The sequence below is a fragment of the Penicillium solitum genome (assembly GCF_028829755.1).
Source record: "Penicillium solitum strain IBT 25940 chromosome Unknown utg000004l_segment0_segment0, whole genome shotgun sequence".
NCBI classification, from domain to species: Eukaryota; Fungi; Ascomycota; class Eurotiomycetes; order Eurotiales; family Aspergillaceae; genus Penicillium; species Penicillium solitum.
In genome coordinates this window covers 1,038,408-1,055,135 of record NW_027072124.1, presented here as the reverse complement: position 1 = coordinate 1,055,135, position 16,728 = coordinate 1,038,408, and the positions used below count along the sequence as shown (strand labels likewise).

Below are 16,728 nucleotides of genomic sequence, written 5' to 3'. Positions count from 1 at the left end.
CATGAGGTGTCCATGCCCAATTGTGGGCATGGGGCATATCTACCAGGCCGAATTACAATCAATTAAAGGCTAATCGAGGTACCTAATACCTATTATCTGTATTAGAATTGGTCTAGTCCCGGTTTCTTAAGGATGTTTGCTGGTGTTGGTGGCAGCACAGCGGTTCCCCACTTGAGCCGAGAAGAAACAAAAAATTCGCCCAAAACAGCCAAACTTCCGCCGAACCCTTTTTCTTCGAATGCTTCGTCTCTCCAGACTCTCTTCTGCTTTCTACTCATCATCTATTTTCCCCCGTCGTTTCTCTTCATTCCCTATCAAAATGAGCGAGCTCACCCACCCCACCATCCAGGGTATGTCTATAACAACAACCCCTCCATTACCCCGCCTTCTGGTCAATTTGTTACAATAACAATGCTGATGCCAATCTACAGATGGCTGGTTCTCTGAGAAGTCCGGCATGTGGCCCGGTCAGGCCATGAGCCTCAAGGTCAACCAGATCATCCACCACGAGAAGTCCAAGTACCAGGATGTCCTCGTCTTCGAGAGCAGCGACTACGGTACCGTTCTCGTCCTGGACAACGTTATCCAGTGCACCGAGCGCGATGAGTTCTCCTACCAGGAGATGATCACCCACCTTGCCATGAACTCCCACCCCAACCCCGAGAAGGTCCTCGTCATTGGTGGCGGTGACGGCGGTGTCCTCCGTGAGGTCGTCAAGCACGCGTCCGTCAAGGAGGCTACTCTGTGCGACATCGACGAGGCTGTCATCCGTGTTTCCAAGAAGTACCTGCCCGGCATGGCCATTGGCTTCCAGCACCCCAACGCCCACACCCACGTTGGTGACGGCTTCGAGTTCCTTAAGAACCGCCAGAACGAGTTCGATGTTATCATCACTGACAGCTCTGACCCCGAGGGTCCCGCCGAGTCCCTCTTCCAGAAGCCTTACTTCGAGTTGCTTAAGTCTGCCCTTCGCGAGGGAGGTGTCATCACTACCCAAGGTTGTTCGTCACTTTCTTTTTTTCTGCCCAATCCCTTTTCTAGAACAATCGGTCCTTGATTGCTCGTTCCCTTCATTTTATCATCTCACTCTTTAAAAAAGAAAGATCATACGCTAATCTTTTTCGCACCACCCCGCAACCAACCCGCTTTACGGGCTCGGTTTTGCGGAGCTGTGCTTTCTATCTAACAGCCGAGAACCAATGGCTCCACCTTGACATGATCGCCGAACTTAAGAAGTCCTGCAAGGAGGTCTTCCCCGTCGCCGAGTACGCCTACACCACCATCCCCACCTACCCCTCCGGCCAGATTGGCTTCATGGTCTGCTCCAAGGACGCTACCCGTAACGTCCGTGAGCCCCTCCGCACCTGGACCGCTGAGGAGGAGCAGAAGCTCTGCCGCTACTACAACCAGGACATCCACCGCGCCAGCTTTGTTCTGCCCAACTTCGCTCGCCAGAAGCTCGGCAACTAAGTGTCGTGATCTTTTAAAAAGCTTTTATGGTCTTTATATCCTCATGACGATATTGAAATGAAATCATGGATTTTCGTACATCTGATCCTGTAGATTGCCCCTTTTCGCTCCTTACTCGTGTGTAGTCGTGCTTTCTGTTACCTAGGTGTTTAGTTATAGATTTCATTGTGGACGTGAGATGAGATTCCAAAGAACCTGGAATTTGGAGACTGTCGGGCAATAGCCCCGGATTGCAGCCTTATTCATTGGGTCTCTCACGCTAACTAATGACTTCGTCTAACAAATCTCTCGCGATATTTCTTTCTCTGTTTCTTGCAACAAGTCAATACAGCGGTTATTAGATCCATGTCTTCAATGTTTGGCTCCCCCGGAATTCGGTGTTTAACAAACAGTACGACTGTAACGATATGCGGCGATGATCCAATATGTCTCTTGCGAGGTACGTCTTCATCGGACGTCGAGGTCGATAACCTTGGAAGCCCCGCGGAAACGAGAGCCGATTGTAATTAAAGGTGAGGTTGATAGGGCTGACACATTTACATATACGCCAGGTTTACATCATGGCTTCTGTTATTTTTCCTACAGATATCCAGCAATAGTCGCCACCGTACTAGAAGTAGATTGTTCTGCATTTAAATTGCTATCAATTGACCTGCAATCTATCACTTATCATTCCTCTCTTTGTAGTGACCCCGATTCTCGGACAGGGAACTCTCAATGTCACAGATGCCACGAGTGACGACCTCGTCAGCATCACACAGGGTGGACCAAACCTGTGTACGTCAGATGACATTGCCAAAATGGACGTAAGCGGCTGTACATGCCGTTCGACTTTCCCATCCTTACTCATAAACCTGGTCTGCGTTACACCGTCGGGACAATGTCTTATCAACTGCAGCCCCCAACCCCCGGCATCACCTAATACCTCAATCAGAGCTCTCTCAATGTTACTCAGGCTCTGCCGATGCCAATTCCGAGTGCAACAGCTGTTACGTCTAGTTCTCGACTCTATGTCGGTGCATCCACGCCTTCCAAGCCAATACCCCGAAAACTTGCATCACGAGCCATTGAATTGGCGTTGGCCCGCCCCAACTCAACCAATCCGCTTTGTGGGTAGTTCTCGGCGGTGGAACTTGATTACTACGACGGGTTTGATAGCGGACATCCTGCAATTGAATTCTGTTGCTGACGTGGACGGGGCATTCCGGCTTGGCCAGGATACTCTTAACAACAGAGGCATTAGGGATACCGGGACGACGGATCTATAGATATGTATGTACCATGTATGCTTCAAGAAAGCATATCTCTGTATTGAAAAGTCAGCAGGACTTCAAGGCACAAACAAAAAGCGTAAGCTTGCCTTAGGCAGTTTACCCACGTCAGGGTAAGAACCTCAACGTTGATGTGCAGCCTTTTTCATTAGGCCTTCAGGGCTATGATGTGGGCAACTACCTAATCTGACTAAAGTTGGAAGGAAGGACACACAACATTCTCACCTTGGCAACTACCGGTTGGATAGCAAGTGCAGTTCAACTATGCCCAAGACAGGAAGGTGCGATGTAGGAATGGGGGAATACATGATACTCCGACTGGACAAAAAATGACAAGCCACTTTCTACAACTTCCACTCCACGCCCCATCCACATCTCCAAGTTCTTTCAACAAGTCTAACAACGAATTGGGAATCCATATTCCCGACACAGCTGAATACATCACTTCAGCGGGAAGGAAATTTCCCCTACCGTTGAAATTCGGGGATAAAATCACAATAAGCCCCAGATATTCTAACCACTACCTGGTGGCTCCAAAATGGAGGATATTTTGCGTCGCAAATTCTACTCTTCATGGTGAAGGACTTGCATATTAATGCTGAAGACGTAAGGCGTTATAGCTCGGTCATATGCAAGGGAGCGAAGTACGACATGGGTGGCTGACCAGACTACAGCGTATGGTATAGCACGGAGGAAGACGTTTCCATCAGTATCGTTGCGATTAAGCAAAGTCCGACAACTGGAGTATCTCAGGCATTGGGGTATATGGGTAAGTGGTTTCTGGTATTCTTGGTTTAATGTCTGGAATATATAATCTAATGTGGCAAAAGGATGTGTTAATGGAAGCGAAAAGATCTTGACAAGACATATTCAAATATGTATGGCGTTGCAGCCATTGGGAAGTACCGCAATACCATACTACGACACCATCGAGTTCGACGCCGCAGGTAACTTCATCGAGCCTCCCCCCGGTGTCGCCCTTTCAGACGCCCTTGTTTTCCTCATTGTTAGCTCGGGTAATACAATCCGCGATCGAAGGGCCAAATGACCAGCCGATTTCAATACAGAGGGAGACATCTATGCCGAGCGCTGGCCATTGGCAAACCCGTCGTTCTGTGGGCGCTCGGCGTACACTTCCTACCGGTATACGGAGAATATTACCTGCTGTGTGGATCTGAGCTACGTCTGAGGTATTTTGAAGATCAACAATGATTCGGAGGTAAGTACATTCCATCATTGAATAATATGTCTTCTAATATTTGAATAGTGGTGCGAACATATTGTTGTTGCTCATAATCACGGTCTCGCCCATCCACCACAACAGTCACGCCGGGGTAATTTGGCTGAAGCGAGGCAATTATTAGCCTACATGGCAATGGTACAGACGAACAGAAAGGCCGATGATGGTCAAATTGATTCGTGCTGGAATGCCTAAGTGATGACTGGGAGTTTGGGTTTTATTTCCTCGACCTGGAAGTATTGGTCGTCGCCGACGCTATCTTTAGCTATCTTGCTCATATGATAATACAAGCACAGGCAGTGGCGATTCCACTCCAAGCTATGTCCCAGGAGGGATATGGCGTACTCAGCAATACCGACCAGCGCCTTTGAATCGATATCGGCCCTTTTCTCTAAAAGTAAAGATAGAATATATGTGCCCATGGCGTGTGGCTCAATGGATTAAAAGTTCTATCTGAACCCACTTCATCGTCATATCGACTCCTTATTCAAGCAGTAGCCGGGTAGTGACCTCTTCCCCTCCGTAGACTGACTGCTTTATAGATGAGTGACTACACTGGGCGGTCCCCAACCTTTTCATAACCCGAGAAGATAAATAAAGTATTACGATACCTTTCGGTTTGAATATATTAGTTGTCTTCAAGCTCTTCAACATACCTATAGTACTTAGATTTAAGTATATAAAGATGGAGTTTAATATATTTAAGCTGTACAAAAGGAGTCTTCATCATATCGTCTCATAGTCGAATTTTCAGTTATCTGTCCGACGCAATACCGATCGGTTAAGATGCTCAGGAGACACTGACCTGATCCCCGACAGGTGAAGATTCAGATTGAAATCTCCTAGGAGGCTCTTCAGCACATGGCTCACTCCGTGCTCACCTTGAAGGGCCAACCCATAAATGTATGGACGACCAATCAGGACCATTTTTGCACCAAGTGCTAATGCCTTGACGATATCAGCACCGCAGCGAACACCCGAGTCGAAGATAATCTCTAAATCATCTCCCACAGCATCCACGATCTCCGGCAAGACATCCAAAGACGCAATACCTCCATCCTGTTGTCGTCCGCCATGGTTGGAGACCACAATTCCTTGGACACCATATTCCACAGCTCTCTTCGCGTCCGCCACCGTTTGGATTCCCTTCAGAACAATTGGACCGTCCCAATGTTCTTGGAGGAATTTGAGATCTTCCCAGCCGTGACTCACACCGGGGAATACAGTATGTGCCCACTCCGTGGCTGCAGTTTGGACGTCCTCCTCAATGGGTTTCCCATGCTTTTCTTGGAACTTGCGACGGTATACAGGGTCAGAGAATCCCAATGCTACACCGATATCATCTGCACGGATGAAAGGGTTGTATGCATTGTTCAGATCACTGGGACGCCATCCAAGAATGTATGTATCCAAGGTGACCACCAACACCTTGTAACCCGCTGTCTTCGCCCTTGACAACAGGCTCACCGTGATATCATTGTTCTCATTCAGAGGCCAGTAGAGCTGATACCAACGGGACCCATTCCCATTGGCCTTGGCGACATCCTCGATGCTTGTGGCGGATGCGGTGCTGAGGATATAGGTGACATGTTCCTGCTCCGCAGCCTTCGCTGACGCCTTCTCCCCATCCGGGTGGAAAATACGCTGCACGCCCACCGGTGCCATGGCAATCGGATACTCGAACGTCTCACCAAAAAGTGTCGTTCTGAGGTCTGGGAAGTCACTCTTGACTAGGCGTGACGGTACGATCCCCCATTTCTTGAAGGCTTTCTTGTTGTTGTCGTCTGTGTCGCGAGTTCCAGCGGATCCCCAAACATATCCGTATGAATCTGCCGAGAGTCGATCTTTGGCTAGGGTTTCCCAGTCGAGGCAGTTGAAGGTTATCGAGGGCTTTTGGCCTTTGAGACCGGCTTGGTACACCTCATTTTCGTATGTAAATGGAGCCAAAGGGTGGGCAATTGACTTGCTATGCAGTGTGCTGTCTTGTTGAGATGACATCATTGAAGTGAATAACAGAAATAAGAACCAGATTGAGATGAACAATCGATAAATGAATATGATGCAAATCAGGGAATGGAAGCTGGCTTTATACCTGCAGGGCTGTAATGCTTGAGATAATGGGGCTCTTCGAAATTGATTATAATTGGTGGGTTTAGTAGAGGATATCAAACAAGTTCGGTGCTTAATGTAAAATGCATGTTCGGCCGAGATTCATCACGACGTCATGTCATTGAATGGCCTTTGGTTAACCAGTTTGGATCCGCCATGATCCGGGGAGTAATAAAGATACTCCGGATTCTTTTTTATCATCTTTGATGCCTACGGTGAATTTGTTAGCCTTGGATCTTTTAACGTATTACCGGTTTATCATGCACTATGCAGGATGACGTGTAGGTGGGTTGTAAACCAGGTGGCGCCCGTCTTCATCGTGGCCAAAGGGATAAGCTGGCTAATATAAGAATACACGTGAAGCCCTGATAGATTCGAGAACTGACATATTTATACAGGGAGCACTCACTAAGCGCCACGCCCGCCTGAGCGGATAAGTCAACACACCTGAACAAAATACACCATGTTAACCCCTATGCACATTTAGTCGTAAGTTGAACAATAAGGAACTATTCAATTTGGGCCAAATAAATTTCATCGTCATGATAATTATCATACATTTTTTTTCGAGGTTGCCAAACTATCATTGGCTATGGCTAAAACCCCCATAAAATCCAGCCATAGCGATGACCACTAAACAGCAGCAGAAGCCTCACATCTAGAAGCTCTACCTTTCTCTGACCACGGGAAATGAAAGACAGGAATGACGAAAAAGCTGTTGCTGTCATCCGCAATACCTGCCAGGGCACTATACCACGCCAAGAAGGCAGCCATGAGAGCAAATAAACCGCCAGCTGTGAGAATTGGCGGGTTAGGCTTTCCCTGGGCATCGCGATGGAGGTGTCCAATCCCAAGCAGCAATAATGCCACATCTACACATAGGAAAAGGGAGAAAAACACCGCAGTCGATTTGACAGTGCATGTAAGGAGGAGAAAGGTGAAGACAAACCAACCCTAGGAGTTGTTAGATAAAAGAAAACGGTGATTTAGATGGGAAAATTAACTTACCATAAGGAACAACCCATATGAATCGTAGAACATGTCCGTTGACCCATTGTCGGCTTTCTGAAGCTCTGACATGATTTGGAATCCAGGAGTAAAGGTGATGCCCAGGGCGATCCAAAAACCACCGTATGAAGACAGAGCGGTGGCACCAAATGTGTTTCCAGCGGCCATTTCCCTATCAGAAAAGACAAATTGGTTAGATTCAGGTTCTCTCACAACGTGTATTCCATAAATACTTACCACATGCCGGCGAGAAGCTGAACTAGCCCACCATAAGCGTAAGCAACACCAACAACCATATTAGGCTCTGTGATGTCCAGCGTGCCCATGTTGATACATCCCAGTACAAAAGTGGTCAAGGCAAATCCCGAAAGACCCAGAGGTGCAGGATTCGCGAACTTTCGAAGCTTGGGCGTCCGATAAAGACCTGGTTGCAACTCGCCTGCAAAGGCAGGCAATCGGGACTCCATAGTGTTCACGTGTGCTAGTGGGCCATAGTGCTCGAAGTGGGTCGGTTGAAAGTCCTCCACTTCGATGTTGGTGGTGGCCGCATGGCTAGATCTCTTCTCCTGGCCGGGGTTGTCGGAATTTGAAAGAACAGTCATAATTGCAGCTTCTTGCTAATTATAATTGAGTTGAAGTTTGCCTCCAAAATGAGTGGATGTAATGGATCGTATAGATTGTGCGATTGACGATGTAAAGAGAGCACAGGATCTTTGATAACAAAAAGGCAACATTAACAATTCAGGAGAGGAAATATCACATTATAAATAGTGCCCGTGGGATTGGACTTTGTAGTCCTCTCTGGGGAAATGATCTAAGTGTCAATGCGGGGTGAACCATTACCCCAGGTGAACAGCGCAAAACAGGGACACTGCGGTGAGCAGGAAAACTCTTTCGGTATCGATGGTCGTGGGGTATACACCGGGGTTTCGTAAAATGCGGGGACCGAATTAATTGTTGGCTTTCCGTGGCGAGTGGCCGAGAAAGCTGCTCTCCACCGTGCCGATTGACACTAGTCTCGGCCGAGAACGACACAATTCCGTTCAAGCCTCCGGCCGAGAACCGCGCTCTAGCTCATGGGAAAAGTGGATGTGGCATGCGAGTGTGGGTATAAACGCGAAATCATGTATGCATTTGAGTCGCAATTTTCTTCCATCATCATCGAGGAAAGGGGAACCGGAAAATAACTACAATATTCAGATTATGCAGCGTTTCGGACATGGAGATATTGTTGACCACAGATAAGCTTCGGAGGCTGATTTAACCATAATCGATTATGTAATCGCCAAGAGCGGAGCCACCCGTGGACCCGTTGTTAGCTCCAGGGTAATCTCGCAGTTGAAAGGATGTGTCCAAAATTCATCCATCATCTTGGTTTTGATTGGATGGCAGTAAGAGATTTACGATGAAGCTATACCGGATTTGACACGGCTCTGACAAGGATTGGCAGCACCGACCACTCACAGACTACATTATACACACCATGTAAGACATAGATTCAACGTAGCAGGCGGTCTGGACCCAAGGGCCTGTACAACATCAGAGTTCTTAGGCCCCTAAAGTGGGCAGACACTATGACCGCACGCTACAACGAGAATAATGATTCACTCGGCCGAGAACACGTTAAGATAGGCTTGTGTCATTATTCCTTCCAAGGTTACCAGTGCACGGTCATTGTCACGGTGGACCAAACTCTCATACGAACCGCAGTAACATTTCTTCTACTTCTTAAACAACTCATTAGGTACTTCATTTCGGACTGTTAGTCGGAGATATTCGATGCCTATTATCGCCAATGTCGTCTGCAACATACTAGAACATATTCACAAATCGTGGCGCAAAATGTGAGAGATTATCTATCGTGATCTCTGGGGTTATATATATCAATATCCTGAATGTCGTGCCATACCCAATTAACTGCGATGGCGGCCAGATCCAACCCTTTCCCTGGACATGAATCCAAAATCTACCGGGGGTTCTGGAGGGCAAAATACCACCTATTGGACTTGGTCTTCTGGAATAGGAGGAATGTCTTTCCGTTGACAGCTTTGGGTACGTTTGGGGCTTTGCCGGAACTAGAGAGGAAAACGACAACAAAGGCGCCGCGTTTCTGAAATGTGCAATTGTATGGGTGGAATATTGGAATTTGGTAATATTGAAATTGACTGAGAAGGAGAAGCAATTGGATTAGGCTCAGCCGATTGAACCACGCTTCGTGAGTAGAAGATTGCTTATTTCTCGTACCGCTGCTAGCCTAGGCGCGACCAGACGTCGAGATATTATGAAAATAGGTCTCAGAAGCGATTCTCCAAAAACTGTTTAGTTATGACAATTGGTGTATCAAATCGATTGGTGTGGCCATGAAGTCGATTGGCAGGTGTAGTGTTTGGTACATTGAATCGGCTTGTTATTTCACGAATTTCGCGAATTTTTGTTACTGATCAGCTTCAATATCTCTAAAAGACCTACATACCCTCTTGCAGAATGGATTTTCTGGACTTTTGAATGAATTGGTGACATATTAGGTAGTTGAGTAATAGACGGGTATGTGTTGGGTCCAGGTTGTGATGTCGGTAGCGGTGCTGAGTAATCCCTGTCCGCCCGCCCGACGTCAGAGTGCCAAGATTGTTCCCACGGGAATGCATAGAACTTTGCGGAGAACCTCACAATTGCCGGACATCTGCAGGCTGGATTGTTCCACACGCCCTAACACTTTCATTGCCTGCGCATTCTACTTTCATGGTTACTGGATTCAATCGAATGAATGGAAATACGTGGATAAACCGTCAAACCAAGAACGCCGAACATGCAGCCTGTGGCGGGGCCCTCCAACCCGTCTAGCATCACCCAACCGCGAAGGTCGCCCTCGGCGACAGGAAATCCACAGATTACCCGGAAACGTGTGATATATAGCTGTCAAACGTGTCGTCGGCGCAAAGTCAAATGCGACAAGGTGATCTTCCTCAGCCTAGGAGAAAGTTACCTGAACTGAACATTTGCTTTTAGACACTTCCAGTATGCGGAAACTGCGCGAAAAATAGTACCGAGTGCGCCTACGACGCAGAAGTACAACAAGATGATACGCGACCCAACCGCACCCGCCGGGCGAATAGAACCAAACGGCGGAGAGAGATTGGACACTCGGAGGAAAATACAGATGCACGCCTGCCGACCTATGACACTTTGAGGCAGACATCATTATCAAATGGCCAGAAAACAGATTTAACCGCAGTGGAAGCCCACCTGGCTCAACTTGTGTCGCTTGTTGAGCGGCTACGGAAGGATAACCAGGCCCACGAATCAACGGAGATGCAAGCGGCTGCATCAAACCCTGGCGTGGAAACGGCACCGACGAGAGAGGGCAATTCTCGGAGTGAATCGATCGTTGAGCGATCTGGCAGTCCGTTTAGCGCTGCTGCTGATTGTAGCAGCGATGATTTTCCTATCCCAAAGGGTCAGACTACGGATTTGGTTGATCCGCTGGAAACTTCAAACTTGGGCCACATGTCATTGGGGGATGGAGGGAGGTCAAGGTCAGTACCAACGAACTAGGCTAAATTACGTTTAGGTGTCTAATTATTGAGTTTAGATATGTTGGAACGACGTATTGGGCTTACATTTCCCATGAAATGGAGGAGCTCAATCAATTGCTCGGAAACCAAAATCAGTCGCATGATTTAGCGGCATGTAGTGATACCGCAACCGAAATTTCTAGCAAGCGAAGACAGCGCAAAGGATCGATAAGCAGCCAAACCACCAGTCAAACCACGCGCTCTCCCTTTCCGCTCGTCTTCTCGGAGCCGATTCAGAAAGCTGTCTGCATCCCATCGGCCTATTTATCACCGAATGATAAAGCAGTCGAGCCATATATGCTTGAACATGTTCCGACGAAATGGCAAAGTGACATTCTCTACAAGGCATTCATGTCTGGTGTCCACTCGCTGAGTCCTATTATTCACCCTCCGATGATCTTAAACCTTTACAAAGCCTTTTGGGACTGGTATGACTGCAAAAGTTATACAGGGGAGCCATGTCCTAGTCCTTCTTTTATTCCTCTCCTATACGCGATATGGTTCGGAGGTTCAGTTTCAATTTCCATGACAACAATGGAGACGGAGTTCAATACTTCGTCACGAGCTATGCTCTCGACAAAGTATAGCGAAGAGGTCACTTGTTGGTTGGCCAAGATCTCGTTTCCCCACAGCGTCACCCTTCACGGTCTAGCGGCCTATCTTATCGCGCAGACAATTTTGTCAAGAGAGGAAGAACCCTTGGCAAGTAGTTTGTTTGTTAGTTTAGCAGTGAGAGTGGCGCAGACATTGGGGTTACATCGGGATCCCGCCCATTTTAATATTGATCCATGGGAGGCAGAGTTTCGACGCCGATTGTGGTGGCATATTATGCATATGGATGCTGTTATCGCGATGTCGAGTGGGCTTCCGCCATTGCTTACCGATACGACCTACTGGGATGTCCGCGAGACGAGCGAGGTCAAGGACACCTTGGTGGGTACCGCCGAAGCCAAACAGTATGAACAATTGGTTGCCCATGGCCAGCAGGCACCTGATAATCCAGACAACCCGAACGTCTGTGGTGGGCCGTCGATGGTGAACGTGTATTATTTGAACGCGAAGGCCAAATGTATAATGGCCCGTAAGTGATTCTGGGCTTAGATATTAGGTGCGTGGGCTAACCTTTTCGCAGAGTCTGTTCGTAGAATACTAAAGATCCAGCTGGGCACGAAACCTGTAACAAGAGGGGATATGGTGGAACTGCGCTCTGTCCTTCACGATCTTCAAGTCAAACTCAACTCCATCATAAGCCGAATTCCAGAGGCAACGGCAACTGAAAAACCAACCGCGTCTTCAAAACGAGCTGCTCATTCCACCGCGGCGGAACTTCCCATTGAAGGTCCATCTGGTTGCTCCGAGCAATATCATTCAGTGGTCCTCGTCGCATTTCATAAATGGGCCCGGATTATCTTGTCGTTGTTCATTGATAAGGTTGATATTCTTACGCAGAAATCCCGTTTGGCACTAACATGGATGTAGGCATTTTGCGTTGCATACCAACCATTCCTCAGAAATCCTCGAAGTCGAATCTGGCCCGTAGCACGCCAAAGGTAAGTGCCGCGACTCATTGAACTACTAGGTCTAATTCAAATAGTGCGCTACGCCATTGTTACGCATTCATGGAGAAGTTCATTCGATTGGCGACGGATCCTGACTTTCAGCCGTTCCAATGGGGCTGGCCTGGGTGAGCATTCCGATTGTTTAAACGGGAATTTTGACTAATAATCGCCAAGGAACCACCAGCCCATGCATGCAATGATGTACGTTGAAATCTAGAGTTAGTAGCTTGATAGCGATACTAACTAGATCTAGGATTATCCTCATCGACTTGTACGAACGACCATATAGCCCCGAAGCCTCCGTGTCCCGCGGATTTGTTGATCAAATCCTGTCGCTTTCCGGACCAGACGGGGGCGTCGTAAGTGGCGGAGATGACATCTTCACACAACGCCCGTTGAGGAATGGAGGCCGAGAGGCCTGGGGCATGATCCGTCGTCTGCGCCAAAAGGCCTGGCAGAAAGCCGGTCTGAACCCGCAATTGCCCTGCTCGGGACAAGATTGGTCAACCGAGACCGATTTTGCAAATGTTCCATACTTCAAATCCATGTCATCTGAAATTGTGGCCGCGCCTACTACTAGCGCAGCTGCAACTGCTGCTCTCTCGTCATACGACAAAGCATTTTCTCCCGGCTCAGCCTTTGCTCGTTCCTCCGCCGCTACTATCCCGACTCAACAATCCCTTGTCAACTCTTCTACGGTGAATTTCCTGGACACCGCCGGTCAGAATATAATGCCCGCTCCTGAGCTCTCTGCCCCCTTTATGATCGATCCGAGTCTCAATTTTGACTGGGGTGAATGGGACAATATCTTTGGGCAATCTTTACCTGTCGCTGATGAGCTTATGGAACTCGATCAAGTCACGGGGCTTGCATTTGCGGACTTGGAAAATGGCGCTATGTGAGACGAGCATGAAATAGAGACAAATAAATATCCTGCTGGGGCTTATTGCTCAAGCTCTGCCTTTCAACAGTACACTATACATTTTTCTTTTTTGCGCACTCCACATGGGGTGTTGGTCGTATTTCTCTTCCACTTGCTCGATCGATCGGAATGCAAATCGAGTGACCGTAAGGAATGTCAAAATTTGCCCGAAGAGCCATAGTTCAATATTAAATTTAGTAGGATGTGTAGAAATGTATGATAGATGCGCGTAATATCTGACTCATGTACTGATTTCATACAAGATCTTCGAGCCAATGAGCAAAGACACCCTGTCAGGGACAACACATTCGTCCGGTTCTAGCGTGACTCCAATTCGTCTTGATTCAATGATATGTTCCTCGTCGTAGGGGTCGCGGTGGGAGAGAACTTCGATCATCCGGGTTTGCCAGTATTCTTCCAAAAATTCCATCACAGGGAGACCAAGCTCGTCAAACTTGATTTTGAGTTCATCGAGAAGTTTTTCGAGTTCAATCATTCTTGACTTTTCTTCGTCAAGAATCTCTTTTATCTCTTCCTCTTCTCTGCTCTCGAAAGAAAGACGGAAGGAAGGATACTTTTCGATACAACATGAATGTTTTAGACCCAATGCATCAAATGTCAGAAATCTAATAACCTCCCAGCCAATTTCTGTATCTCCTCTGGTCCACCAAAGGAAGAATTGTATCAGCTCTCGGACCCAAAAGCCGGGTTCCTTAATCTTGGGGGTGAAAAGGAAATGGACGATATGTCGGAGCAATACCGACATCGTAGTACACCCACCCGGGGAGCAGGCGCAGAAACATCCATCCCGAACCCACGGAAGGAGGAAAACGGACTTTCCGAACTCCACGACAGCCTGTTTCCAGGTTTCGTAGGCCCGTCGAAAGTTTGGCCCGGTTAGATCATAGAATGATAATGTTTTCAAGAAATTATCGACGATCTGCACCCCGAGATGATGTGCTGCAGTTGCACTGGTTCCACGTACTTTTTGATATGGATCAGCGCCTTTTGAAACAAGCCAATGTATCCTCTTCATGTGTTCCTTCGCATCAATCCTTTTGTCCACACGCTCCAAGGTAGCAAATACGACCAAGAGAGGCATAAAGCCATCGGATTCCAGCTGGGTGACACCTCTGAAGCCAACTTGGTAGAGTTCGTCCAACGTCTCGGCGGTGAAATATGGGAAATGGTAAACCGATTCGTAACCAAAATCGTCAATGAAATAACCATCCGAGATGTTTGGATCAATGGATATCCCTTGCTCTTTTAGTCGAACGTGTATCTCTGCAGTGTGTATATCGAATATCGTAATCTTGCCTGTCTTCTCGTCATCTGAGATCAATTTTGGAAGTTGATCAGCGGCCAAGCAAGATTGGGCCAGATGCCAGAGTTTCTTGCGTCGTACGACCAATTCATTGATGAGAAGCGATTTTATTTTGTTGCTGTTTGCGGGCGCTTGGCATTGGCCAATATCATACCAGTGGAATGAACATCCAGCCTCCAGAAGAAGCTTGGCTGAATGGTAAGTACCCTCGATGTCATTGTCTTCAAAATAAGGGAGTGTTGCATTTTTGGCACTTGGCGTTGCACCTGCCTCTAGTAAGATGCGAATTCCTTTTGGCCACCCGAACGCATAATCAATCAAAGATGAAGTGCCATCTACTCTGTCATTTGGGGACGCTGTCCCCGAGTAAAGGGCATCTATCAATTCCTTCTCAGACTCTTGGAGTATGACCCTTGCGATATTCGGGAGTTTTATTGCTTGAAGCAAATTAGTGTTGTTAAATGGGACACAGCAAATGTTTACGTACACTTATCGCTTCGGGAAAGCAGGTGCCGAATACCTTGCCTCTCTGCTAGAGAACGAGGAACGTGAATACCGAAGGAATAGCCAAGGTCGAGTAGATGCGAGCCCAAAGAGCATTTTTCTCTAAACATGGCGAAGTTGTTCCAGCGATAGAATGTGTTACTTCCATGGTTACAGCCCCAGGTTGGCCTGGAACCACAATCCAGTAAAAAGTTGAGAAGTCTGAATAGTTGTTCTAACAGACCCAAGTCCGTAAAAAGAAAAAAGCGGGAAAAGATCTATCTGGGTGAGAAATGTGTGGGATCGAAATGGGGTTGTACCTACATCAAAAAGTGAATATGAGACCCCTCTGCCGAAAAAAATTAAATCAAATGGCGTTGCCTCTTGCAAATCAAATGCATGCTGCAGCTCTTGTATCGTGCGATCCACGAGTAATTCAAACTCGTTTGGTGTTGTATGAAAAAGATCACCAAAATAAAGTTGGCTCATGATACGCAATCCCAGACTGTCTTCCCTATCCAATAAAGGCTGCAGATGCAATAATGGAGCAATTGAATAACCCCCAGATCCCTTATTAAGCAAGAACGAGGCTCGAATAGCAAGGCCTAACATGCGACTACAATAGTGGTAGGATAGGCTGATGACTTCTGTTTCCTTGCGGGGTCGCTGCGAACGAGAGGTACGTACACTGCTAGCTGCATCGCGGTTCTGGCAGGTAATTGATGTCCCATGGGTTACTTTTATTCTGCACAAATCTGAGCAAGTTTCATCACGACTCGCTCCGACAGAGGTGGTCTGTGTCATATGGCTACCTTGCGTTGCTATTGACAAAGACGAGCTCAATGTAGACAGTTGTTCTTGTTGCGCACACCATGATTGCAACAAACTTGGCGGTAGCTTTGGTAGATCTCGCAATTTCAAGTTCTGGACTCAATTAGTTTGGTCTAAAGTATGGGTATAGGGAGGAATACCATCTCCTGCATCTCTTGAACCATCCCCCCCAGTAAAGCTCGTGTACTTTGGGCCGAATAGCTGATATTTAGTTAGCACTGGTATGTTACTTCCACGAGATTGCTTCGAACCTAAGTAATCAAAAAACAACAAACTTACATCTGTAACGCAGTTTGGAGCACCGCCTGGACGCTATCCAGATCACTTGCCATCTCACGTAAAGCTTCCTTTCGAAAGGGATATGCTGCCTTTTTGAGCTGAAACCGGAATGAGTCTGGATCCGAAGTGATAGATGCATATCGATCTGTTGCAGCCTTGAGCCGTTTTATTACTTCCTCAATGCTCTTCGCCTTGTTTTCAAGGTCACTTGCGATCGCGGGGTCGGTGGTATGGAAATCTTCGATCAGCTCCCTCAAGGCTCTCAATGGAATACGAAGCCCATCGGCCTTTTGGCCAATGTTTTGGATGTCCTCGTTGAAACCCCGCCATGCCTGGCAAAAGGAGACAATCTCCCCACAGACCTGTAGACCGAGAGATATAATCCCCACGGCGGTGCCGGCTACAGAGAGAGGATCAGACATGGCTCGATAAAGTGGAAATGGAAAAGTGGTGAGAGTGAGATATGGGAGGTTGTTTCCTTTTCAAAGGGGTCCAGGCAGTGCATAGCTAGTGCCATGTGTCGTGGCGCCAATTATATATCCCTGTGACTGGTGAGGCTGAGCATGGCGAGGCTGACCACGAAGGGACCTATTTGGCCCAAGTCATTTCTATCAGTATGGTCTGCTAAACACACATCAGGCATTGGCAGCTTTTGATATT

General features: G+C 47.5%; 7 protein-coding genes across 7 annotated transcripts; 3 read left to right on the top strand and 4 right to left on the bottom strand.

The window, feature by feature from the left end:
* The first annotated feature begins 120 nt into the window (after positions 1–120).
* N7455_006390 (spermidine synthase) lies at positions 121–1,646 on the top strand. The gene is made up of 3 exons (XM_040957034.2): positions 121–350; positions 432–1,001; positions 1,190–1,646. Exons 1-3 carry the CDS (start codon positions 239–241, stop codon positions 1,468–1,470), a joined length of 963 nt encoding a protein of 320 aa, XP_040812666.2. The 5' UTR covers positions 121–238; the 3' UTR covers positions 1,471–1,646.
* Positions 1,647–3,336: 1,690 nt separating this feature from the next.
* On the top strand, positions 3,337–3,930 carry N7455_006389 (uncharacterized protein; the record flags this gene model as incomplete). The annotated part of the gene is made up of 4 exons (XM_065605344.1): positions 3,337–3,347; positions 3,416–3,510; positions 3,572–3,757; positions 3,809–3,930. The coding sequence occupies 4 exons, from the start codon at positions 3,337–3,339 to the stop codon at positions 3,928–3,930; spliced, it is 414 nt and encodes a 137-aa protein (XP_065461198.1).
* An 801-nt stretch (positions 3,931–4,731) lies between these two features.
* Positions 4,732–5,982, bottom strand: N7455_006388 (lactate 2-monooxygenase; the record flags this gene model as incomplete). The annotated part of the gene is made up of 1 exon (XM_040956893.2): positions 4,732–5,982. The coding sequence occupies one exon, from the start codon at positions 5,980–5,982 to the stop codon at positions 4,732–4,734; it is 1,251 nt and encodes a 416-aa protein (XP_040812599.2).
* A 741-nt stretch (positions 5,983–6,723) lies between these two features.
* Positions 6,724–7,700, bottom strand: N7455_006387 (acetate uptake transporter family protein; the record flags this gene model as incomplete). Its single annotated transcript, XM_065605343.1, has 3 exons — positions 6,724–7,044; positions 7,099–7,270; positions 7,336–7,700. The coding sequence occupies 3 exons, from the start codon at positions 7,698–7,700 to the stop codon at positions 6,724–6,726; spliced, it is 858 nt and encodes a 285-aa protein (XP_065461197.1).
* Positions 7,701–9,760: 2,060 nt separating this feature from the next.
* On the top strand, positions 9,761–13,131 carry N7455_006386 (uncharacterized protein; the record flags this gene model as incomplete). The annotated part of the gene is made up of 8 exons (XM_065605342.1): positions 9,761–10,051; positions 10,105–10,631; positions 10,688–11,751; positions 11,803–12,101; positions 12,150–12,220; positions 12,265–12,354; positions 12,404–12,430; positions 12,483–13,131. The coding sequence occupies exons 1-8, from the start codon at positions 9,905–9,907 to the stop codon at positions 13,129–13,131; spliced, it is 2,874 nt and encodes a 957-aa protein (XP_065461196.1). The 5' UTR covers positions 9,761–9,904.
* A 261-nt stretch (positions 13,132–13,392) lies between these two features.
* On the bottom strand, positions 13,393–15,089 carry N7455_006385 (uncharacterized protein; the record flags this gene model as incomplete). Its single annotated transcript, XM_040956916.2, has 2 exons — positions 13,393–14,912; positions 14,963–15,089. The coding sequence occupies 2 exons, from the start codon at positions 15,087–15,089 to the stop codon at positions 13,393–13,395; spliced, it is 1,647 nt and encodes a 548-aa protein (XP_040812588.2).
* A 975-nt stretch (positions 15,090–16,064) lies between these two features.
* N7455_006384 (uncharacterized protein) lies at positions 16,065–16,490 on the bottom strand (the record flags this gene model as incomplete). The annotated part of the gene is made up of 1 exon (XM_040956927.2): positions 16,065–16,490. The coding sequence occupies one exon, from the start codon at positions 16,488–16,490 to the stop codon at positions 16,065–16,067; it is 426 nt and encodes a 141-aa protein (XP_040812540.2).
* Positions 16,491–16,728: the final 238 nt, after the last annotated feature.

What these genes read in the sequence shown, in the direction of transcription:
- N7455_006390 (XM_040957034.2), top strand. Translation starts at nt 239, where the DNA reads ATGCTTCGTCTCTCCAGACTCTCTTCTGCTTTCTACTCATCATCTATT. An exon ending in CACCCACCCCACCATCCAGG is followed by an intron (nt 351 to 431) that starts GTATGTCTATAA and finishes GCCAATCTACAG; the next exon opens with ATGGCTGGTTCTCTGAGAAG. An exon ending in TGTCATCACTACCCAAGGTT is followed by an intron (nt 1,002 to 1,189) that starts GTTCGTCACTTT and finishes TCTATCTAACAG; the next exon opens with CCGAGAACCAATGGCTCCAC.